The 25,703-nt window shown below is 40.0% G+C and overlaps 1 protein-coding gene across 2 annotated transcripts; it reads left to right on the forward strand.

Annotated features, from left to right (window-relative positions):
* The first annotated feature begins 7,114 nt into the window (after nt 1–7,114).
* Nucleotides 7,115–23,167, forward strand: TSEN54 (tRNA splicing endonuclease subunit 54). Of its 2 annotated transcripts, none has more exons than XM_034408662.3 (11): nt 7,115–7,253; nt 8,884–9,048; nt 12,307–12,370; nt 13,122–13,205; nt 14,356–14,454; nt 16,729–16,781; nt 17,041–17,136; nt 18,763–19,385; nt 19,561–19,621; nt 21,412–21,528; nt 22,134–23,167. In XM_034408662.3, exons 1-11 carry the CDS (start codon nt 7,210–7,212, stop codon nt 22,282–22,284), a joined length of 1,557 nt encoding a protein of 518 aa, XP_034264553.2. In that variant the 5' UTR covers nt 7,115–7,209; the 3' UTR covers nt 22,285–23,167. The 2 variants fall into 2 exon arrangements, with proteins under 2 accessions (XP_034264553.2, XP_087743308.1); XM_087887182.1 differs by lacking the exon at nt 7,115–7,253 and adding an exon at nt 7,415–7,777.
* Nucleotides 23,168–25,703: the final 2,536 nt, after the last annotated feature.

Genomic DNA, 25,703 nt, shown 5'->3' on the forward strand with positions numbered 1-25,703 from the left:
ACCCCTGGTCTTAGTCCTAGAAAGGAGGCAATGCAAAATCTTTGCCAAGAAAAGGGAGTTTGTTCAGAAATTAAAAACCGACTTGAAGGCACACACAAAAAGGCAATGTTTCCCCATTTCCATCGAAGTGTCCTAATTAGGGCACCATCAATGTCAGAATTTTTCACACTTCTTCAGTGATTTAAGTTTATTTGCCAAATTACACTGTACCCTGAAAGAACATGATCAGCTTTTCAAGTCTGGGTTTAATAGAAATAGTAACAAAAGGAGGGCAAAGGAGAACAAATTCACTGCTGTTCCAGTTAATGAGTTCTGAGATTATGCTTTGAAAACCAGACAAAAGCACCTGAAAGGAAGAATGAAAACATTCATATAAGTCTATGCTACTTTCTGGACTCCCGCTACTGAAAGCTGTCAAGATCCTTTTCCTGCAGATGAAAAGCAGATTCTTGTTCATGGCCATTATTTTACTTATTTATTTATTTATTGGTTCGATTTATATGCCGCCCTTCTCCGGAGACTCAGGGTGGCTTACAATGCGTTAAGCAATAGCCTTCATACTTTTTGTATATACCTGCTTAGTAGGGCTTTCGCCCCCACTAAGCGGTGTTCTTTTTTATACAAAGTCAGCTTATTGCCCCACAAACCGGGTCCTCATTTTACCTACCTCAAAAAGATGGAAGGTTGAGTCAACCTTGAGCCTGGTGAGATTTGAACTTGCAGTAATTGCAGGCAGCTGGTGCTACTTAACAGCACATTAGTCTGCTTTGCCACCAAGGCTCATATTATTGATCATTTTATGCTTACAGCCCTCAAAATACACAAAGAAAGTGAATGATTTACTCCCAAATGAGTTGCTGCACAGTCAAGATCCACATTACTTTCTCTGCTTTTTTCATGAGCCACAAGCAGAGAATTCAGCATTGACATCTGAACTGAGTCCTTCTTTTTCTTTTAAATTGGTGTGGAAACGTCTCTTCCCCCCTCACCTCTGCTGCATCTGAGATACAGGTGAATGACAAGAAACATCCACTACCTTCCCATCTAGCTTAGCTTTCAGTTCTAGGATGTCAGGTACTGTCAGAGGCAAATTCAATTATTGATCAAAATATGTATAAAAGGGAAGTCTTGAGTACAAGAGGAAGCACAGAAGATTAATTATGTAGGACACTGTCCACCTTGCAGACATTCAAGTCAAAGTCTGAATGATGGAAATCAAGTCTGTGGATGAGGAAACACGTGGTCAGAGCTTATATTCAAACAGCTGAAATTAATTCCCGAAGATAGCTTGTCTAAATTAGAAGTGCATCTGAAATAAAGCTGTGAATGATTACAGGATTTAATCCCTTAATAAATCTGAGAGAATTATTATTTATGTGGTTTACCAATAACTGATGTCTACTAAGTTTTTTTTCACCCTGGTCTTTACATTTCTTGAAGTTTAATGTTACAGAAAATTATTATTTCTTCTTCTTCTTCTTCTTCTTCTTCTTCTTCTTCTTCTTCTTCTTCTTCTTCTTCTTCTTCTTCTTCTTCTTCTTCTTCTTCTTCTTCTTCTTCTTCTTCTTCTATGAATTGATAGAAACAACTGTCTGCCTCGGATAAATTAAACTGATTATTTATTTCTGTTGAATTAAAGTAAACCGATAGGATGATCTTTATCCACTTAAATCAAGTTACTTTTACAGATACCAGATTGTTATAGCTACTATTACAAATGTAACATATGGAACAAAAGGTGAAAAGCTTTGGGATGAACAGCATGTCAAATCAACTTGCATGAACTTGGATAACTGACAAGGATTTATTGTTATTAGTTGCAAAGTTGTGTCCAACCCATCGCGACCCCTTGGACAACGTTCCTCCCGGCCTTCCTGGCCTCTACCATCCTCTGGAGTTCATTTAAGCTCACGCCTAGTGCTTCAGTGACTCCTGCCAACCCAGTGGTGGATTGCCCCCGGTTCGCACCAGTTCTATAGAACCAGTAGTAAAACCGATGGGAGGCTCCACCCACCAACCCCGATGTCATCAAAATGCTTCTGCGCATGCACAGAAGAGTGCACATGCACGCTTACTTCGCTTGCATGCGTGCGCAACCCCGCTGCGAACCAGTAGTAAAGGTAAGTAGAACCCACCCCTGATCCAGCCATCTCATTCTTTGTCGTCCCCTTCTTTTGCCCTCAATCTTTCCCAGCATTAGGCTCTTCTCCAGTGAATCCTTCCTTCTCTTTAGGTGGCTGAAGTATTTGAGTTTCATCTTCAGGATCTGGCCTTCTAAAGAGCAGTCAAGGTTGATCTCCTCTAGGGCTGACCGGTTTGATCGCCTTGCAGTCCAAGGGACTCGCAGGAGTCTTCTCAAGCACCATAGTTCAAAGGCCTCAATTCTTTGGCACTCAGCCTTTCTTATGGTCTAACTTTCACAGCCATACATTGCAACTAGGAAAACCATAGCCTTGACTATACACACTTTTGTTGGCAGGGTGATGTCTCTGCTTTTTAGTAAGCTATCTAGATTTGCCATAGCTTTCCTTACAGCTATCATTAGCAAGTATAAAATAATTTGCATAGTAAGTAACTTACTATTTGCTTTATAAATCTATTATATTCATCTTATGAGTAGAGTTAAGAGATTACTTTGAAACAAGAATTTGTTTTTAGGTAATCTCGTTATTCTCAAACTGTCTTTAAATTCACAAAAACCTGACTAGGAATTACATTTTTCTAACACACATGGACAGTTTTCATTTAGTCTAGGCTGAGAATCTCATGGAGTAAAAAAAAAAAAAAAAAAGTTGATGGCCACAACTGTGTGATCAAAGGTCTGGTCTGTTTTCACATGTGATGCAAGTTAAAAAGGGACATATTTGCAATTGTGCTATCTTGACTTTCTGACCTCCACCTGCAGAGAGCCCCTGATTTGAACATTTATAACGGTACCGGGTTGGGTTTCACTTCTTCAAACTTCAAATAAATTGTTCCAGAGTCATTCTACAGTGTATTTGGGCCAGAATTAGAGCAAAATTACATTGAATTAAATCACAATCCATGCCATGGCTGAAGGTGAGAACTATATTTAGAAACACACTATATTTAGAAATGGACAGGCTTTCAAGATTCTGTTATAACCTACAACATTTCCTAATAGTTTATTAATTTAAGCTCAGCAAAAAATGTTCTTTGGCCTGCTCTTTTCCAATCCAGAAAATTCTGGGTCTTTCCTCTGTAGGAAGAAATATCCTTCTGGGTTCTGCTCCAAGTGGGGTAAAAGTGGGTGTTAACTTCCTACACCTCTTTGTGATGAAAATGATAAATTGTTAAAGAGATAAGAGTAAAGTTGCTTTTGTTGGGAGTCCATGGGGGAGCAGCCCATGGACTGGAGAGCATATTGTATTGGAGTCCAGGTCACCAAGTGACTTCTTTGGAAACAACTAATTTGTTCATAAAATATTCCGTGCTAGGTGTGACCAGTTCCAAAGCATTAGGGTTACCATACTGTATATGGTCCGCAAACATCTGGATGAAAAACAAAAACATAGCCTTAATTACCATCTAGTGGTCATCTGGATTTTTACAAGCCATGTCTGTGAACCCTAATGAACAGCAATTTACCTGAAAGCAACCAGGTGACACCTTACCTTCTCCTCTGCTTTCTCCTCAGGGTTCTTTTTACCATTACAGTTCTCCATTGTGTATGGAGACACAAAATATACCAGGCACATCCATTGATCACTTTTAGTTTCTAAATATACTTAAGGTGACCTAAAAATATAGAAAGAGTTTGGTCTAGTGGTTAAGCCACCAGGCTAGAAACCGGAAACTGAGTTCTAATCCTGCCTTAGGCATGAAAGCTGGCTGGGTGACTTTGAGGCACTCATTCTTTCTTAGCCTAACTCACCTCACAGGATTGTTGCTGTGGGGAAAACAGGAGGAGGAAGGAGTACTACGTATGTTTGCTGCCTTGAGTTATTTATAAAAATAAAGGCAGGATAAAAAATATAAAATAATGCTGAAGATTTTTTAATTTTTAAAATATTTTTATTGAATACATTTTCAACAGAATTTTAAAAAGTACAAATTTTGAATTAAGGAGGAACAAAGAAAAGTAATAAAGAACAAAACAGAAATACAGAAAAAGATTCTAAAGAAGCAGATTTTTATCTTCATGACAGCAGTTATAGATGTGTTTTATCTTTTCTTTCTCTAATGTGACATCATGATTTTCTTTTCATAAGCTATCCTAACCTCAAAATCATAATTCACAAATTCATTTTTTTCTTTTTTTCAGCTCTAGTCACTAATAAGAGTCTTTTAATTCTCATGCCAATTAAAAGAGAGACTAGGCTTATCCTGAGGGTCACAATCAAAAAAAGCAAGATATTGTACACAAGTAAAGAGGAATGAGTGGAAAAAAGGAGACATCACTTCTTTTATGCTTGGAAATAATATGCTGCATGTTTAGTCCAAGTTGATCTTCTCTTGCAGTTATTCTCATTTTAATAGTTCTTGCTCCTTTGTTTGAGGAATGAGGCCAGAGGCATCTGCTCTCCAATTCTAGGACAATTATTTTTTAAAAAAATTGATTTATATGCCGCCCTTCTCCGGAGACTCAGGGCGGCTTACAATGCGTTAAGCAATAGCCTTCATACTTTTGTATATTTATACAAAGTCATCTTATTGCCCCCATAATCTGGGTCCTCATTTTACCTACCTTAGAAAGGATGGAAGGCTGAGTCAACCTTGAGCCTGGTGAGATTTGAACTTGCAGTAATTGCAGGCAGCAGATGTATCTACAAGACCACATTCTGCCACTGATTGCCTCCCACCGACTGGTACGCTCACACAGAGAGGGCCTCCTCAGGGTGCCGTCAGCCAAACAATGTAGACTGGCGACCCCCAGGGGGAGAGCCTTCTCTGTGGGGGCCCCTGCCCTCTGGAATGAATTGCCCCTGGACATACGAAGGATCCCCGACCTCCGCGCCTTCCATTGTACAATGAAGACCCTGTTATTCCAGCAAGCCGCTCTGATGGGATAAATGGTTTTAATTTGGTTTTAATGGGGTTTTAAAATTGGTTTTAAATGAGAGTTTTAAATTCGGCCTATGATTTAATTATTTTAATCTGCTTTTAAATTCTATTTTGTACACTGTTTTATTATGGCTGTTCACCGCCCTGAGTCCTTCGGGAGAAGGGCGGTATATAAATAAAATAAAATAAATAAATAAATAAATAAATAAATAAAGTAAGTGGATGTTAATAACAGTGCTTTAGTTTGCTGAGCCACCAGAGCTCCTGTCAATAGAATTTGATAGTTCAATCTGGCTGGACTCTACAATTAACATAACAGACTTGGAAGGGAGCTTGGAGGTCGTCTAATCAAACCCCCTGCTCAAACAGAAGAATTTATACCATTCCAGACAAATGGCTCTCCAATCTCTTCTTGAAAGCCTCCAGTGATGGAGCATCCACAACTTTTGAAGGCAAACCATTCCACTGGTTAATTGTTCTTACCGTTAGGAAATTTCTCCTTAGTTCTAGGTTGCTTCTCTCAATTAATTTCCATCCATTGCTTCTTATCTTGACTTCTGGTGCTTTGGAGAATAGGTTGACTCCCTCTTTTTTGTGGCAGCCCCTCAAATATTGGAACATTGCTATCATGCCACCCCTAGTCCTTCTTCTCACTAGACTAAGAAACTCTTGAGTCTACTTTTAAAAGATGTGCTAGCTGTGGATTATGGAAAGTGTAGCCTTGCACATCTGAAATACACTAAGCTGGAAAGATTTAAAAACTTGTTCTTGAAATGAGAACATATGGGAATAACTAACCACGGGGACCAATTTAGAACCTTACTTACAATGTAGAACCTTACTTTTTTCACCACTGAATTTCATTTTGTTAGATAGCACCCAATGTTCAAGTCTGTCAAGATCCTTCTGTATCTTAAGCGTATCTTCTGGAGTGTTGGCTATTCCTGTCAGCTTGGTGCCATCTGCAAATCTGATGAGTTCCCCATCTATCCTCTTGTCCAAATCATTGATGAATATGTTGAAGAGTACTGGGCCTAAAACAGAGCCCTGGGATACCCAATTTGATCTAGCAGTGGCATCCAGAATAACAAGTTAGAAGAAACCTTGGAGGTCTTCTAGTCCAACCCCCGCTCATGTAGAAAACCCTATACCATTTCAGACAAATAGTTGTCCAATCTTTTTTAAAAAAACTTCCAGTGTTGGAGTACCCACAATTTCTGAAGGCAAGTTGGTCCATTGATTAATTGTTCTGCTGTCTTAGTTCTAGGTTGGATCTCTCCTTGATTAGTTTCCATCCATTACTTCTTGCCCTGCTTTCAGGTGCTTTGGAGAATGGGTTAACCCCCGTCTTCTTTGTGGCAGTCTCTCAAATATTGGAACATTGCTATCATGTCACCCCTAGCCCTTCTTTTCTAGCCATACCCAGTTAAAATAAAGGCTCCTCCACATCTTTTTATTTATTTATATGCCGCCCTTCTCCGGAGACTCAGGGCAGCTTACAATGTACTCAGCAATAGCCTTCATCCTTTTTGTATATTTATACAAAGTCAGCTTATTGCCCCCACAACTGGGTCCTCAATTTACCTACCTTAGAAAGGATGGAAGGCTGAGTCAACCTTGAGCCTTGGCGAGATTCGAACCTGCAGTAATTGCAGGCAGCTGGTCTTAATAACCAGCTTAATAACAGGGTGCCTTAGACCACTGTATTACCAAGGCACATCTGTGTGATGACACTTCTTCCTTTATGGTTTAACAGATTAACAGAGTTGGAAGGTACTTTATAGGTCATCTAGTCCAACCCCAACCCCCCCCCCATCCCCGCTCAAGCAGGAGACCCTACACCATTTCTGACAAATGGCAGTCTAATCTTTTCTTGAAAGTCTCAAGTGTGGTCAGCATGACTAAACGCCAAAGTGCCGCAACTTTTCTGTGTTTAACGCTTGACTGGATGAATGGAGGGACGGGAATCCCATCTGAAACAGAATTTGGATTAGAAACTTGGTTTATCCCGCTGATAGCGCCCGCCCGGTCGGCTTTCTTTTCCGAGACTACGAATTGTTTTCAACCACGCCAATTCTGAGCCGCGGGGCTCGGAAGCCTGATTAATTACGGCACTAGGACCCAGCGGGCAAGGCGGGCAAAGAGCGGAAGTTCGAAGAAGTGGCTGCGAACTGGCTCCTAATCATGGAGGCCGAAGAAGAACCTCCGGCCGGACGTCGCTTACTCAGGTATCTGCAAGGGAGGGAGGAACGGCGTGGGGATGAGGAGGATTAAAGGAGCCGCCTCCCTCCCGGGGGGTGGGGCGGGGGGAGGATGGGTGGCTGGAGAGAAGGCCGGAAGTGTTGGAGGGACGGGCGTTTTACTTCTCCCTCCTGCGCCTTTGCCACGTGCGGCTCCTCCCCGGGCCGTTCTGACATCTGCAAGCCGGGAGTTTTGCTCCAGGAAAGCCCCGCTTGCACACGCGATGCAGGAGCAGTGGTTACAACCAGGCAGGGAGGAAATAAGAGGCTACGGGTGCTTTTCAGTGGGTGGTGCGCACCCATTCTGTTTGCTCAGCTGGTTCCGCCCTCCCTAGAAATGACTTCAAATGTATATAGAGCGCGTTCCTTTTCTCTTAGCAGAAATCACATTTTTTTCGAGGAATTGCAATAGTCTGGCCTTCTCGGGGCTGCTTCTCCTATAGGGATTGAGGGGGAAGAGAAGAGGATAAGAAATTGCAGGCAGAGAGAGGTCGAGATAGGCAAATTAGCAGGTAATCTTAGGAGCTAAAAGAGCAAAGCAGAACGCTGGTGTGTGTGTGTGCATGTTAAAAGTATATATGCTAGAAATGGAAAGAAATGAGAAAGCATCACAACAATAGAATAGAAATAGACTTCAATTTATTTCATGATCGGTTCTGTCTCTCTGCCTTGTAGTGAAATCAATTAAACTAAAACTATTTTAAAAAGTAAATGACTATTAAGGAAGGTAAGTAAAGGTAGTCCTCGATTTACAACAGTTTGCTTAGTGACCAAAGTTACATCGCTGAAAAAAGTGACGTCTATTTTTCACATTGTAGCATCCCCATGGTCACCTGATTTACATTTGGTTGCTTAACAAGTAACATTTATGATGGTTTCAGGGTCCCAGAGTCGTGATCCTCTTTTGTGACCGTCTGACATGCAAAGTCAGTGGGGAAACCAGATTCAGTTAACAACTGTGTTACTAATTTAACAACTGCGGTGATTCGCTTAACAAATGTAAATAAAGTCACAAAACTCACGTAACAAATTTCTCACTTAACATAAATTTTGGGCTCAATTGTCATAAGTTGAGGACTACTTGTACAAAAAGAGAGTTTGAGGAAATCCAAAGGGATTTCCCTAAAATGAGCAAAAGAGCCATGTAGGGTGGACATTTTGGCAAAAATGCACATGCAAACTAGACGTTATGTAGGGCCCCGACAGTAATTCTCCTTGAAAGGACACAAGGTTTAAGCTTTTAATTTAGAGAAAAGATTAGAAGTGTGTATACTAGCAATTTTCCATGTTGGCAACTTTAAGTATGGCGATTGGGGAATTCTGGAAGTTGAAGGTACACATATTTTAAAGTTGCCAAGATGGAGAAACATTGGTGTGTACTTACATTGTAAACGGAAATTATCTTTATACTAAAACCTGGGGTGATTTGGGGAAGTTGAATAATAGGATATTTAGAAAGTGGGTAATAGCAGTTGTTGGAATTGGCTATGCTGGCTAAATAGACTTGTGGTCTGATCTGCTACTGTTTAGCATATTTGGAGGAATCCATCATGGAAAAATTGAATATTTAAGTGATTATTCTTACCTTCTCTCTCCCCCGATTCCTCCCCCCGTGAAGCCCAGCAGAACTGCTGGCAGCTCGAACACGTGATCACAAGATCCCCCAGCGCTCACTTGGTCAAAAAGATTTCATTCCTGATGGAGCAGAAGAACAAGAATCGAAGTTGCGTCAATGTCGGAAAGAACATTGGCAACTTTTGGAGGAGGAGCGTGTTGTGCGGTTGTATGTATGAATTATGCCTAGAACTAAAGTACTAAACTATCAATTAATTTAAAATGTTTTGTCTAGTATGTTTTTAGCTTTTCCAGTTCTACACAAGGGACTCTGTTAACAGGAAAGGGAAAAACTTTTCTTGTTCCAGCAAACTGGAGAGTTTCAGGCAGTTCTCAAATACACAGTTCTTAGCTAAATAACTGAGAAGATGGTTGTTTCACAATCTGAGATAAAGGTAGAGTCCGGACACATTTGAGTCAGGTTTTTAAATTGAAATATGGCACTGACTATTTTTGTTTTCTTGTTGTCTGATCTACATCAGGGGTGCTGAAATCAGGCCCTCAGGGCCTGCGTGGAAATAGCAAAGCCTCTGGACACGTCTGGCAGCCAAAATGGGGTGCGGGGGGGGGGGTCACACGCGGTCCCTGCATGGCCTGTTTTTGGCCTGGATGGCCTCTGCAACACTTTGCCAGCCAAAATGGGCGGGGTGCACGGCCCCTATGCCCCGTATTGGCCAGCAAAGTGTTGCAGGAAGCCGTCCAGGCCAAAAACAGGGCGTGCACGCCCCCTCACACCTCATTTTGGCTGGCAAAGTCCTGCAGGAGGTGTCCATCCCATCTCCCCCCCTCCCCCAGCTGGCCTGTGGAGAACTACAATGCTGATCCGGCCCTCGAAGAAATCCAGTTTGACACCCCTGATCTACATAAAAAGGGGAATGCTGAAAATATTAGATGCTTTTGACATTAATGGTCATAGTATCCTTTGTGATTGTGTGGGTATGTGTAAGGCTATATATTATATAATAACAGAGAGGTAGCTCTCTACCACAATGTTTTCTGGGTTTTCCTAGCTTCCTATCTGGATTTGGAAGGTAGGATGAAAATTTGTTAGTCAACATTATTGACAGACTCTTCCTTACTCTCTGTGATCAATATTTACATGAAATAGGTGAGAATACTCATTCAGAGCTTTATATATGCTTATTTATTTTTATCAAACATTTATTATTTTTGCAAATAATTCAAGGCAGCAAACATATCCAACACATCTTCCTGCTCCTATATTCCCCTCAACAACAATAACCCTGTGAGGTGGGTTGGGCTGAGAGACAGTGACTGGCCCAAAGTCAGCCAGATGGCTTTCATGGCTGACACAGGACTTGAACTTGGAGTCGCCCACTTTCTAGCCTGGAGCCTTAACCACTAGACCAGTTTCTGGCTCAATGATGCACATTCAACCTTGTTGCAGCTTGACATACTTTCAAGATAGAAGTCCAGAGTGTTGAACTTTAGACTTAGCCAAGATATTTATTTATTTATTTACTTATTAAACAAATTTATACAGTTGCCCAATTAATACCCCAGTGACTCCGGTTTACAAAATTTAAATGGATGATGGGCAACAAACTCTGTTTAAATTCAAACAAGACAAAAGAGATTCTGGTCAATAGAAAATCAGCTCAGGGGTTGAGGTTTATTTATATGCAAGGAAATGGCATTTCCTCTGAAAGTTGTATATGTCAATCCTACATTGTTCCAGGATTACTAAATGGTAGCAGATTTGTGCAATTAGATTTTACCTGTAGGCTGCAGCCACTCATGAATGGGTGGATCTTAACAAGAATTATTCTTTTGGCTGAAGCACAGCTAGACTTTTGCACATATTGTATGTTGATTTAAATTTTTTTTAAAATAAAATATAAATTTCATGAAGAGGCATACGGGCTACATCTGGATGCGACAGTTGGTGCAAAATGTGACCATTAGATTGTTGATTGGTGCAGGGATTATGATTATATCTGACATAGGGAAAGGTCTGCACTATTTTGGAATTTTGGGGTTAAATATGAGGAGTAAGTTTTCCCTTTAAAAATCCAAGCGCCTAGGGTTTGCCTGAGAAGCCACTTCGCTTGTTTTGAATCTGCCTGGTTACAGATATTTGCAGAAAGTCTCTTGTGAAAATGTCGTTGGCTTGTGAAACCTGCCAATCAGATATATGGAGAGATGCTTCTCTTTTTCACAGTATCTATCCTGAAGTAAACTAATGTCATATAAGGGGCCATGGACCACTTTTATAAGGTTTTCTGACAGTCTAACTATTTCATAATGAAATTGAGGTGAGGGTTTTTTGTTTTCCAAGGAATGGATACATCCCAGCATAGCAAATCTATACATGATGCTTTATTTATTAGAACATATCTTTTATTTTATGTACACTGAGAGCATATGCACCAAGACAAATTCCTTGTGTGTCCAATCACACTTGGCCAATAAAAATTCTATTCTATTCTATTTCAGCACTTACCTTCCCAAACAACAAGCTACTTTGGGTCAGCTCGACCCATCTAGGACTTGCAAGTTGCTGTGACCACATGTTTTTAATACTCTATACCAGTCTTTTAACACTCAGTTTAAAAAAAAAAAAAAAAGTTTCCAAAGTCTACAAAGTAGCATACAACTCTTTGTCTTTTTCCAAAAGTTCTTGCACGGGTTGGGATGGGGTGCTGTTTCAGTGTGGTTGCTCCTTTTCTAGGTGCTGCCAAGCTCCAGGCAAAGCTCTAAGCAGGACCCCCAGCAGGATATACAGTAGCTTGTGGTCCTGGCAGTTGAATGAAAGTCCTCTTGCCAGCTCATAATAGTAGCCAATCTCATGCCACCACTTCCACTTCCCCTCTATAGGCTATTTGCTATCACCTTTCCTCCTACGCCCCTCTCCACTGTCTTAGCATTTGCTCTTGTAAGCCAAGGGCCTGAGGTGGAGAGATGCTGCCTCTGGACGTCAGCACATCCTTGAAAACACCAGGGAGTGGCTCAATTATCACAGGCAGCTGCAACTTGGATGCTTAGTGCTTGTGAGTAAAGTGAATGTATGACGGCATGAGGGATGTGGGGGTGGGAAGCATTTCTGCTTGGCTACAGCTGCTTTTCCAAAGCACAGAAAGCAACCTCAACTTCACTCTCTTTTAACTTATTTAAAATCCTAGTAAGTGCTCTATAATCTAGACACCACAAGTTATTTCTTCTTAGATCTGTGTCTTTTCTATTAGCTGTTCTGTGCTGGTAGAACATGGATTTTGGAAGGGAAAGTTTCAATAATCTGCTTTGTTGTTTATGCATAGTAATTCTGGAGCTGCTCTGTACCTATTTTAAGAAGATGTAAATCTTCTGCTTCCTGTTAAAATTAAAATAACTTCTTAACCCTTTTTTATGGCCAAGAATATTGGAGAATGAACAGATAGAGATTCTTCTTTTTAAATTTCCTTTATAGGGGAAGTTTGGTGAAGGCTGAGTGGAAGCCCCAGGAAGGTATTGTGGAACTGAAATCCCCTGCAGTAAGTTTTACTACTGTATCTTTTATATGATGTCATTCCTACTCTCTTAAATAACTTACTGTTACCAGCTTCTATCTCAGAGCAGCATATACCAGTAGCCAGAGGCTTCTTTCAGATCAGAGCCAGATGTAGTAGGATTGATTTCAGTTTTCATATTATGACATTGCCACTGAATAATGTGTGCCCTCTCTCTTTCATCAGATTGCTCAAAATAAAAACTGTATTTGCAGTGTTTGGCTTGTAGCTGTGGCATTGTTTATACTGGAACCAGCTATGATTCTTGGAATGTGATATGTGGATAAAGAAGATATGGGATGAGCAAATGAAATCTGTTAACTTTTACTCTTGATTTCTTTCCTGTCCCTCCTAGTAGTGGTCTAAAAGCCAGCTTTTTTGAAAGTTAAGACAACAAGGTTATTGAATTATTCTTATTGTCTCACCTCCAATAATTCAATCCCTGGGAGAACCGGACATCAGGCTAACTTTCTCCACACACATACAATAGGGTGCATTGAGAGACCAAGAATTCTGGGGTTTTATGTTCCCTAATTGTAATTCAAGCCTTTGGCACAAGGATGAAATTCCATTCTTCAGTACAGCCTTAATTCAGATAGAGAAGGTCCGACTGAATCACTGAGTGAAAGTCTCCTAGAATGCTCCAACAATCCTGGGCTTATTTTGTTCTTTTTGAAATGTTAATAGAGATTGGGATTGATTTCCTAAATTAACAGTGTTTTTTTGTTGCCATCAGGGGAAATTCTGGCACACCATGGGTTTTACACAGCATGGAAAGCAGTGCCTGCTTCCAGAAGAAGCCTTGTATCTCCTGGAATGTGTAAGTAAATCACATCCACAAGCTTATGAAGCAGTTTCGTGTAGCTAAGCATCTCCCCTGTTCTGTTGTCTGGACACACAGTTCCAAATTTTGCCACAGAATAATCATGTAAATTAAGAAAGAAAGCTGTCTAAGTATTTGGAAAACGATTAGGAGGCGGGGATGCTAGAATGACTACAGCCATATAATACTTTTTCAAGAGAAGGAAATCTGTTTAGGGGAGTTGGCTCTCTGTCTTAACCTCGTACTAATGGGAATGTCTAAAATGAGAGTGTAACCACACTGCTAAGAGTGGTTGCAATCTCCATAGGATTGAGAATCCTGCACAATCAGGATTACACAGAAGATCTTCTGAATAATTGCCACTTCTTCATGTCAGACCTTTTCTTATGAACATGCAGGTTGGGATAAGCAGACTCGCAGGAAATGTTCCCATCTCCCATTCCTTGATATTGCAACACTAGTTTCTTCTGCAGAAAGCACATCTGTTTGAAACCTACAGATGTACATGACTTTATAAATACCAGTGTATAATTCTTGGAATTGGGTATCGTCAAAGCTGCTGCAGTATTTTCATTGCAGGTGTTTTATTTACAGAATTTGCCCCCAAATGGCCCATTCTGTGGGTCTGTGTGATCATTCTGTGTGATCGTTCTATAAGCCGTATTGTACTGTAAAACCAATTCCTGTATCTTGAGATTACAGGTTAGCAACCACTCATTCAGCAATTGTTCAAAGCACTGAACAAGTGGAATTTAACAACCAATCCTCAAAGTCGTGGCTATCATAGCATCCATGTGATCACATGATTGCGATTCAGGCACATGATAACTGACTCACATGTGTGATGTTTGCAACATCCCATGATCATGGGATCACTATTTGCAACCTTGCCTGCTGGCTTTCCAAATCAGACAATGTGATTGTCTGGATTTGTTTTCTCATTTTGTCTCTCATAGTTGAGGTCTACCTGTGATGACAATTACAGGCCTCTCTCATCTTTTTAAGTGGGAGAACTTGCACAATTGGTGGCTGACTAAATACTTTTTTGCCCCACTGTAGCTCTTTAGACCCCAGGGAATATATGAGGCAATCGCCACAAAGGTAGGTTTGCACAGTTCCTGAACATTGATTTTTTCTTTCCTTACAGGGATCCCTTCAGTTATTCTACAAAGACCTACCTTTGTCAGTCCAGGAAGCATATGAGGATCTGCTGTCTCCAAAGTCGGTCAGCCTACTAAAATACCAGGTGCATTTCGAAATTTGGAGTTCAACATCTATGGAAGTGAAATTTGGCAGTTTAAAAGAAGCATTAAATTTCAAAGCTGGCAATTCTGCTGTAATTACATTATCACAATTAGTTGTGCAGTTAAGTTGACGGGAAAGGGCATGTGAGGATATTTCATTGAAGTTTGAGGTTAACTGCTTATGCAGTGAATGCTGCTGTCCAGCTTTGTTGGACAGCAGCATTCACAATACCACAGACAATACCACAGGTAGTCCTCAACGTACGACCACAGTGGAGCCCAAAATTTATGTTGTTAGGTGAGAAATTTGTTAGAGTTTTGCCCCGTTTTACAATTTTTCTGACCACATTTGTTAAGTGAATTACTGCAGTTCTTAAATTAGTAACACGGATATTAAGCAAATCTGGTTTCCCCATTGACTTTGCTTGTCAGAAGGTCTCAAAAGGGGATCACATGAACCCGGGACACTGCAACTGTCATAAATGTGAGTTCAGCATCGAAATGTAAATCACGTGACCATGGGGATGCTGCCATGGTCATAAGTGTGAAAAATGATCATAAGTCACTTTTTTCAGTGCTGTTGTAATTTTGAATGGTCACTAAATGAACTGTTGTAAGTCGAGGACTACCTGTACTCTGCAGTATGATATCGATGGTATTCCTTAAAAAGTAGAGTGGACTGAAAAGGGGAAATCACTCATTAAAAATCTGTTTCTAATCATGCCTTTGAAGCATCAATAATGGCACTTACCATATTTTTCAGAGTATAAGCATATAGTGCAGTGCTTATACTTCAGAGCACTGCACTATAAGACGCACCTACTTTTTTTGGTGAGGAAAACAAGAAAAAGAAATCTGCCTCTGCCTCTGCCTCCCAGCAATTTTGCCTCATGGCAGCAAACAGCAAACAGCCTGCTTTACTTTAATTTTCGTTTTCAGCATAGCTTGATTAGCACAAGGAAAAAAAAAATCTGCTCCAGCAATTTACCTTCTTGCAGCAAGCAGCAGAGGCCTGCCCAAAACAGCTGAGAGCAAAACAGCTGAGAGTCTGGAGGCCCAGACTTGTGCTAATTAGGCTGTGCTAAAGCTGAAAGGAGCTATTTTTTCTTGCTGTTTGCTGCAAGGAGATAAACTGCTGGGAGGCAGAGGCCAAAGGGTGGGGGCCAGTGGGTGGGCAGGGCTACATTCGGTGTATAAGATACACCTAAATTTTCATCCCCTTTTAGGGGGGAAAAAGGTGCATCTTATACTCTGAAAAATACGGTAAATATATCAAGTTGCAGTCCAACCTAGATATTGCTGAATGGCCTGAGCAAATACAGTATTAGACCCAAAGTACAGAATTCAGGCAAGTGTCCTTAGCTTGATGGTTGAATGTAAAACATCATTGTTTAACTTGTTAATAATTTAGAACATAACTTGTTAATAATTTTTCATACCTTCATCTATGCAAAGACTAAATTGTGCCTCTTGTAATATCTGATTATTATGTATTATATAGTCTCTTCCTTATTTTTAAGGGGCGGTTTGTTTTAAAAAGAGATCAGATATCAGTGAAACCTTTCTATGGTGTTCTTAAGTTTATTCGGCTGAGACTTCAATGTTGATTAGAATCCTTAAGAGACTTAGGGGAACAAAATCTCAGTTAAAATTGTGATCTTCTCTAGGCGGATGGAAAAAAACCCAATGTTTGTTGTACTCAAATGAAAAGAGATCATTGTTAAATTTTAAAAATGATGCAGCATGTTAACTACCCCCGTATCATTTGTTGCTTTGGGGTCCCATCACTTTTGTACTACAATTTTATATGTTTACTTGGAAGTTAAAAAAGAAAAGTTTCCCTCAAATGGGGCTCAACTCCTAGTAACTACATGGATATGCCTATGTTTTCTTAGCAGCCTTATGGAAATAGTTTGCCACAGCTGCCTTCTGGTGTGGATCTTGTAGCCCTAATTTTCTGTGCTTTGTGAAGGCTGCAAGTTCAGTTAAATTGATTTTGTGCAGTTGACTTTAATGTATTCAAGGTTTTGTTTGCATGACAAATGGCTATTTAAATGCCTCTTTGATATAGATACACCTTTTTAACAACTAGGAGCATCTACAAATCGTGCTGTATGTATATATGGGAGACATTGTATGTGTGAACCACCTACCAATAGGAAGGTGGCTTTCATTCACACAACAATTCAGGTTAAAAAAGGGTTTGATATTTGAATCTCTAAAGAACGTAGAGTCCTTTCTCATGTGAACTGCTTACATTTCATCCCTATTGTAAGGTATATAGCCACTTGAAGCGACTGGGTTACATCGTTTTGAGATTCCATTCCAGGTAATTGTTTGACAATCATTTTCCCTCTCTCCTGGCACTGTGTCCATTATGAATCTCTTTAACTTTGCACGGTTGCTCCCTCTTCTCCCCTCTCAATATCCCTACTTCCTGAGATGATTGTATTTCTCTTTCAGTCTTTTGCTTCTCTGTTTGATTGAAGAAAAAGGAGAAAAGGTTTGCTTTTCTAGTGTGACCTGTTGCTGTCTCTGAACCGATTGTTTTGATCTTTTTTTGGGTGGGGGGGATCTCTCTTTTACAGCACTGTTCCAACACCTTACGAGAGGCAGCTGAATCTGGATAGCCACTACCAAAGCAGGGAGAGAAGCAGCCACAAGAGGAGATGCTCCAGCCCTGGGTAAAAGCATGTGGGCAGTGGGAGTGATGGCCTTGACAAGCTAGCCCTAGGTGGGCATGGAATTAAGCACTGAGAAATGCATCTGTTTTGTTCTTGTCTTCATATTTGTCTCTTGCTCTAGATGGAGAGCGAGTAGCTCTCCAGTTACTGCTGAACATAATTTGTAGCAACCACAGCCAACATGGCCGATAGTGTGATATATAGGTACTCCCATTACAGGCAGTCTTTAACTTACAACCCATTGCCGAGAAACTATTTGAGGTTACGACGGACCTCTTAGGGTACTTTTGTCCTGAATTTGAAGTTCTGACAATTGTGCCCCTCCTACGATCACATGACCACATTTCATGTTCTTATATCAATTGGTCCATATTTATGATGTTTGCAGCATTCTGTGATAATATGATGGCATTCTACAATGTTTTTGCCCAAAACTGGCATTTATTTTTGTTTTTTGGCAAAACCGTGCCCGTAGTGAACCATTGCTTCGCTTAACAACTGCAGATGCACTTAATGACTTCTGCAAAAAAAGTCAGAAAATTTGCTTAGTCACGTAAGTGAACATATTGATGACTGTCACAAGTTATAACCATGATGGGCAGGTTCCATTACAGTCGTTAAGTCAAGGACTTCCTATAGTGGGAGTACCTGAGGATCATAGATTTCTGGTCCCTGATTTTAAAAAAAGAAAAAGTTAGCTATAGTTAGTAAGAAAAATATATTACAAGACATACCTGTGTGACTTGCCCACTTTAAAAAAAAAATCAGGAGTGCCTCTTGTGAGTGACACACTATAGGGGGATCACCCTGTTGCCATTTTAAGTAGTACATATGAGATCAGTCATTTTGAAGGCTTTGAAATATGATCATCATTATGTTGGGAACACCAAGTTTTGTTTCTCTGAGTTACCTTAATCAAGGGAAGGTCTGGAGATGCTAAATCACTATCTGGATTTGGCAGAGGGATAAATATGGATAAGTAAGTTAAAGTCTCGAGAAGAAGGAAACTTTATTGGTAAACAGGTGGTTTGCAGGTTTAAAAATTTGGTACTAGATGTATTCTGGATGAAAGTGCATACCCACTGAAGAAGCAGGTAAAGTGTTAATTATGTCTTAATCCAAAATTTCAATACACAGATCAACCCTTAGCATTTTTTTCCTGACATATAGCAATGCCCTTTCCTGAACAGGGATAGCCTTGCTATGGTGGATTTATGCTCTAGGAATGTTTAATATCATGGGGCTGTCTTCAAAAATAGTTAAGACCCTTCAAGTGGTTCAGAATTCAACTGACGTAGCTAGTTTAATAAACTGTTAAGAAATTAAACTGTTTTACTTCATTAAACTTGCATGCTGCCTGTCATTGGTTCACAACGATCAAACAAAAGCTGTCACTTTTAAATCCTCAGTTTGACCCAGCAACTAAGGAGTTGTTTGAGTATTTTACACGTCTAGAGGTTTTTGAATGGACTGAATTATTGGTTGAAAAAATGATTAAAAGTAACTGAGGTATAATTACTTGCATCCTTTTGAACGAAAGACAGTTTATGAATAATGTGTTTGAATAATTTGGGGATAGTAACAGATAATCTGTGCCCATGTTTTTATCCTCTTCTCTTTTATAAGATCACAAGAGAAGACACCCAAGCTATCTGAGAAATCCCAAGAACGGTCACCTAAAAAGGCTAAGATCCGTCATGCTAATTCCAGTTCTACTGCATCAGATGGTTCACCCAAAGCAACAATAAAGACACCGGATCCAAAAATTGCAAATGTTGAATTAATCCCATCTTCAAGTGTCACAAGAGACTGCGGCGAATTGCCCACCTGTGCTCAAGACTACAAAGAGACATGTAGGAAGACCTTTGGGGAAAGCCATAAGGATATGCGTACATCCAGGTGGAATTTCACCTCCATTGATTTTCCTAACATGGGTGCTGATTGCCCTGAAGTCTTCCTGCCAGAGCCTGATAAGAGGCTCCTCCCAGAGAACGTAACAGCACAGGCAATTGACGCAAGCCATTGGCGCAGGCGGCTCAACCAGAAACACGAGCGGTTGACCCGCAAGGAACAGGAACAGCTGAAGTGGGAGAGCAGATACAAAATCAGTGTCAATGAGGATGCCGAAGTCCGGCGTTGCACCACCTGGCAAGAGTACAAGGCACTTCTGAGAGAGAGGAGTGATCGGGAAGATCTCTGCATACAGACAATCGCCCCACTTGTGAAACCAAGCCAAGGACTTTCCACAGGTATTGTGGCTTCTGAAAAAGAGAGAAAGATCTGACTTTTGTTCTCTGAAGAAGAATACATACCACCTTGTTTAAGGTGATGGGTATTTCTGAATGCCAGAATAGCTGGCTTGGCGGCAGAGACATGTTTTGTGAAGGCCCTAATCCAAATTTCTTTTCTTTCCTTCCCTTCCAGCTGACATCCTTCAACAGATCAGTGTTTTCCAACCCTCACGCTTATTGGAGGAAGCATTTCAGTAAGTATCAAACCAGAAAATGAGCTAAATGCTTTTAACCTGTCCCAGTAATTGTAGGTATGAGCAACAGTCATATTGAGCAGGATGCAGAACCTGTAGCCCTCTGCAACACCCTACCAGTTGGAGCTCTGGCTGTTCAGGTTCAACAACTTCTGGAGGGTCATAGGTTCTTCTCATATAGCATATACCTGGGGATGTTTACTTCCAAGCATTACAAATCATTAGTTTACACTTGGAAAACATTCTGGAACTAGTGGTTCTTCTGCCCCTATTTGCGTGTGGCATCTCTATTATTCATTAAAGCAGTATTTTTCAGGGTCGCACAGGATCATGAAAAATCCAGCTGCTTTAATGAGTAGCAGCAATGTGCTGTGTTCATGTGTGATCCAAAGGACTGCTTCCAAATCATTTTCCCAGCATCCATAGCACGACAAATTGTATGTCAGAAGCATTACTTGAAAGGTCAGCACCTAATCTTAAATCCCCTAAGCCTCTGTGCAGTGCAAATAATTCCATCCAATTTTGAAGGTGTTTCATGCAGTGCACCACGATACATGTCTCTTGTCTTGTAAAGTGTTAATTGTTAAGTTGCAATTCTTTTAACTAAATGCCAATAAAAGTAAATAAGTCTCAGATTCAAATAGGCATACTCTGCTGGTCTTAAGTATAGCTGTCCAAACTTCGTATTCTCCAGATACGTTGAACTAGAATTGTCCTTGTCCCCAAGCTAATAAGGAAGAAGGTGAGGTTGAGGAAGTCTACTTTAATTTTTTTCAGCATGTAATATTTTTTAGGAAATCCTCTTGCCCTTAGGCTAAAAATGATGGAGATAACTGGAATCTTAAAATTTATCTGAGTGTTGGTTTTTCTCTTGATGCAAATGCTTTCCTGTTTAAGGAGGTAGTTTGGTATTTACTGTAATTACATGCCTGGGAAGTGAAGTTGAGGTTCATGCTACATTAGTCATTCAGTGTACCATTGGCTATCTGCCTTTTTTTTTTTGGACACGAGAACAAGCCCATGGGATCCTCTGTATTGAAAACATTCGAGTGTTTGTGGAGAAGGAATGTAATTTTTTCCACCATCCGCTCCTGCTGCTTGCTATTTAATTCCACTCTTAAAAAGCCATTTAAAAATTTAATCCTGAGTCAGATATGCCATTCTGCTACTTTCCTTTCCTTGCTGACATGTTCATGTCCAGTATGGATTATCCAATTGCCTTCAGGGATCATGTTTTAATGGATGAGGACTTAAAGTAACATTTTGGGAAATCTGACAGCTGTGGCAATTGGTTTATTATTGTCAATTTTTGTGCTGCCTCAGTAAGTGACTTTAGATAGCTTGCATTATAGGGTAAAACATCTGGTAAATAATTACTCAAAACAAAAGCAAACAAAACTGAAAGAATACATGGCACGGGGAGGCACAGGAATTAATGAATTCACCATTAAACTACCCTCGAGGAGCAAGCACCTTCATCCAACCCAGTCCTAACAAAAGAATTTTTACAGGGTTGAACCAGTAATGGAAAGTGAATTATTTGAGGATTTCTTAGTATAAAAGAATAGTTTGCAACCTATGCTATAGTTTTCATGTCCTTTCTGGCTTAAATAGTGAGACTTTGTGCCACCAACTTTGAGCATTAACTGTTTGGGGTTGCTAAAGGATAGGGAGAAGGCTAATTATAAGTCCTGCTAAGATTTTCTGTACCTGAATATTTTTTTTTCCTTCCCCTCCTTTGGCACATCTGAGAATGGCCAAATTTTTGTACTAATGGTTAACCTCCACAGATTACAGAATGATTCATCAGAGCTAAAAATAGATTTTGATGTGTATCCTGCTGATGGTGCTTCAACTTTTAAAAAGAATGATCCTGGGAAGCCTTATGTCCGCATGTGCGTTCAAAGGTAATAGTTGCTTGTAATCTAATTTCAATCTGTTATAGATTTTGCTCATGTGTTTATATGGCTTGTCCAGTTTGTTTTGATGGATAAGAGAAAGAGATAACAGTTGTCCTGTTTGTGATGAACCTGTTGTGATAGATGACTGCCCAAACAGATTTAGGACTTCAGATGCCACCCTGAAACTAGATCCACCCTGAAACTAGATCCTCCAGTTACTGGATCTAACAATACTGGCTGTTATTGGAGTTCTTGCTTTTACCATGGGGACCTGAAACTCTTTTTTTAAAAAAATAGTTCCCTGTTTCATTGGAACAGATATGTTCCATCTCTTGCCCCCAGATACAGTAATACTTTTTATGATGTGACTCTTTAAAATTAGAATAGAATTGTTTATTGGCCAAGTGTGATTGGACACACAAGGAATATCTTTCATATATATGCTCTCAGTATACATAAGGAGAATAAAATACATTAATCAAGAATAAAAAGAAAAAACTGTCCCTGTGTCTAGTTTGTTCTTATTATTTATTATTATCAAATATAAATAATAATATTAAATTATTATCAAATAGGAAAAAAAAGTTGGGTTGTTTTTCTTTTTCTTCCAGTTTTGATGAGCAGGTCCCATCCCTGAAGATTGTCAAGCAACTGTCTTATCAAAGTGGAGATGTTCCGGTGGTGTTTGCTCTAGTTGACAATGGAAACCTCGCTTTCTTCTCTTTTAAGGAGTTCAAATTGCCAATTGATATTTATCCTTGATACTGAGGGTATCATTTGGAAAAGCTGTTTTATGAATGGGTGGGTTGAAATAAAAGATTACTCAGGGTTTGACATTGTTCAGTAGGATATCGCCCAGAGAGGTCTGATTGACAGTACTGTCCTGCCAGTAGGACACATATTCTATATAGCAAGAGCCTAAAAAGAAAGAACCATTCCAACAAAATCTCTTCTGGTTAGAAACACAGTTATTTTATTCTTTTAATCCACAAGTTCTCTGTTTTTAGTTTGCTATTACCTAAGATAGCATTTCTGCCAATCTGGAACAGTTCACGAATTTGAGCCTAGGCAGAATCCCAAAATATATTTCGGCATCAGCTGAATGTAAAAGTTGGAAGCTACTTTCATGAATCATCAAATAGCAAAGACAAAAATATTTTTTTTTCTTAGTAATCTTCAGTTCCAGACCCAAACATGGAACATATTAGAATAGCTGGATATATAGAACATTTTTTATTTTTTCTACAAGAAATGTTGGAGGCCAGAATCAATGGAATTATATCAACACTTAATTTCTATTTGCAGATTATCTAATTTGTTTAGGATTTGGTTAGTGGAAGGCCACGATTTTTGCTTTCTAGCATCTCTTCTAGATGCAATTTAAAAGGGTTTATATCAGCAAGTTTATTTTACATTCTTGGTTGCTATTTTTTCCCCCCTGCAGATCCTGATATTTTCTCCATACTATGAAATTCCAAGGCAGTTGAACCTTGCACTGTTACTAGGAAAAAAGGCACTGAATATTTCCTTGTTTAAGAATAACTGTCATGAGAATTTTTATATAGAAATTGGAGAAAAAATATTTTGCATTTTCAATTATTTCAGTTTGGAAACAGAAGTAATAAAATTATTTGTGTTAACAGAATTTTAAAAGATTTCATGTAACATCTTTTCTTGGCAAAATGATATATGCAATATATGCACAGAAATATATATATTTGTAAATATTTATAGTGGTATAATCTCTCCCAGTCCCAGAGGAGCAACAAATATGAAGATTTTAAAAAAATGCCCATCACCAAAGAGCAAAACTATTCAGATCAGCACCCGTTAGTGTCAACTGGAACCAAAGGCTCATTGAAACACGTCTTTGAGCTGTTTCTGAAAAATGGGAGTTGCACATACTTATGGGCACGAGGGTATTTTTCAAAGGGTGGGGGTTATCAGAGAAGAATCATATCTTGTGTACCTTGTTTTAGCAGACCCTCTGGACCAAACGCCTGAACTGGCTCTGGCAAGATATTGTGTGATGCATTTAAGTTCTGCAGTGTAGGCCTTTAAATAAAACAACCAGCATTTTGAATTTCAATGGAAATCTTGGGTGATAGATGCAATGAATTTAATATAAATATAATTCTGCACTGCTGGAATTGTCCCGCTTAAAAGTCCACCTGCTGCATTATATACCAGCCAGAGCTGCTGTGTCTTCTTCAGAGGAAATTCCATTCAGAATTGAAATTATAGTCACCCAGTTGAGTGGTGATCAGCATGGGTTACTGATATAGCAGGGATGGGCTGCTGGGATTCTGTGCAGTTTGGAGAACCTCCAAATCCCACTCCTGCCTGGCCCCACCCACCCTGCCCCTCCCTCCGGTTTTAGATGCAGGTAAATGCAGGGCGCGCACTGAGGCTTGGGGAGGGCGAAAAACAGGCCTACCGGAAGTTCGGGAAGGCTGGAAACGGGCCAGTTTCCGGCTTCCAGAGGGCCTCCGGAACCTGGGGAGGCCATTTTCACCCTCCCGGAGCTCAAGGAAAGCCTCCAGAGCCCGGGGAAACGCAAAAATGCCCCCCCACCATGGTACAGGAGGCCGACTAGGCCATGGCCACCATGGCCACGCCCACCCAGCAACCGGGCAGAGAACCCCTTGCTAAAATTTTTGAAGCCCACCCCTGGATATAGGGCATATGTACCTTGAGACTTTCTTCTCTGGTGGTGGTTTATAATAGCTACTGTCAGCAATTCTAACAAATTGCCTATAGTTATGATAATAAGCACTACATATTTGTCAAAGACAAAATGCCCCCATATCACTCAAGAGTTAGGAACCTTCTGAATGCATTTGCATGAGTTTGAAGGACTAGAAGAAAGCCTTCACGCATACAGCTCTCAATGGATCGTCTGCTACGTAAAAGGGATCTGCAGCGACATCATCTCGTGTCTCGTGGAAGCCAAAATATCCGTTCAAAGGATATTGTCTTCTATAAACAGTTGCTCTCTGACATTCTGTAAGAAATCCTCATCATTTGGACGGTGTGGACTGGAGATGGGGTTCAGGTTGCTTTCATGTGTAGTTGCTCCAGATTTGAGAATACCTAATTAGAGCTAGCAGATAAGATAGATATTTGGGTACTCCTGATTTGTAGAGATGGTTAAGTTTTGAAGGGCAGCAGCTCATTGTGATTGTGTGTACTCATTTCACCAGAAGTAGAGCGTGCAAATGATTCGCCTCAGCTCTTCACTTTTACGTAGGAATAGGGCCCTACGAGAGGTGGAGGCACTAAGCCTGCCTTAGAAACCTTTTTGTTCAGCTCCAATTAACTTACACGTGAAGAGGAATAGAAGAGTACTTTTTTCTACACATTTAATTGTTTTCCAGCCTAATTTGCTATTGTATTCAATCTTGAATTAGATTTTGTGTATATCTATCTGCGTTAGTGAAAGAACACAAGAAAAAAAGCAGAGAATGATGGTGGGTTTCTGAACAGCCTTGCATTGCAATCCATAAATGGTTGCCCACTTCTTTCTGAATAAAAAGTGGCATCAAGGATGTGGACTGAAAGGTAAAATAAATTTGACAGATGTTAGAAAAAAAATCAAATCCTTACATGTGGCTGAAAGGCATCTTGACTATAGTTTAAACCAACCAAAGCTGGCTGAGAAATCCTGAGGGATGAGGTCCACACCTCTTCAAGTTGCCATTGCCAAAGTTGAAAAACACTGGTTTAACTCTACCAAGATGTTTTGGTGTATGTAGGGACATATATAACTATAATAAGTAGGAGCAAGAAGATTGTGTAGCTGTAGGGTGAGCTAATTAACATGCTAGACTAAAATGTGGTTGGCTAGATTATAGTTCAGGATATTGTGTTGCAGTATAGTTAGTTGCAATGAATCATGTGAATCTAGGCAATGGGTTTATTCAGTACAGGTAGTCCTCAACTTACAAGAGTACATTTAGTGACCATTCAAAGTTACAATGGCATTGAAAAATGGGACGACCATTTTTCACATTTACAACCATTGTGCCATCCTCATGGTCATGGGATCAAAAGTCAGATGCTTGGCAACTGACTCATTTATGATGGCTGCAGTGTCCTGGAGTCATGTAATCACCCTTTGCGACCTTCTGACAAGCAAAGTCAATGAGGAAGCCAAATTTACTTAACAACCACTTTACTAA

This window comes from Pantherophis guttatus, chromosome 2, assembly GCF_059756535.1.
Source record: "Pantherophis guttatus breed Tessera chromosome 2, ASM5975653v1, whole genome shotgun sequence".
Taxonomy (NCBI): Eukaryota; Metazoa; Chordata; class Lepidosauria; order Squamata; family Colubridae; genus Pantherophis; species Pantherophis guttatus.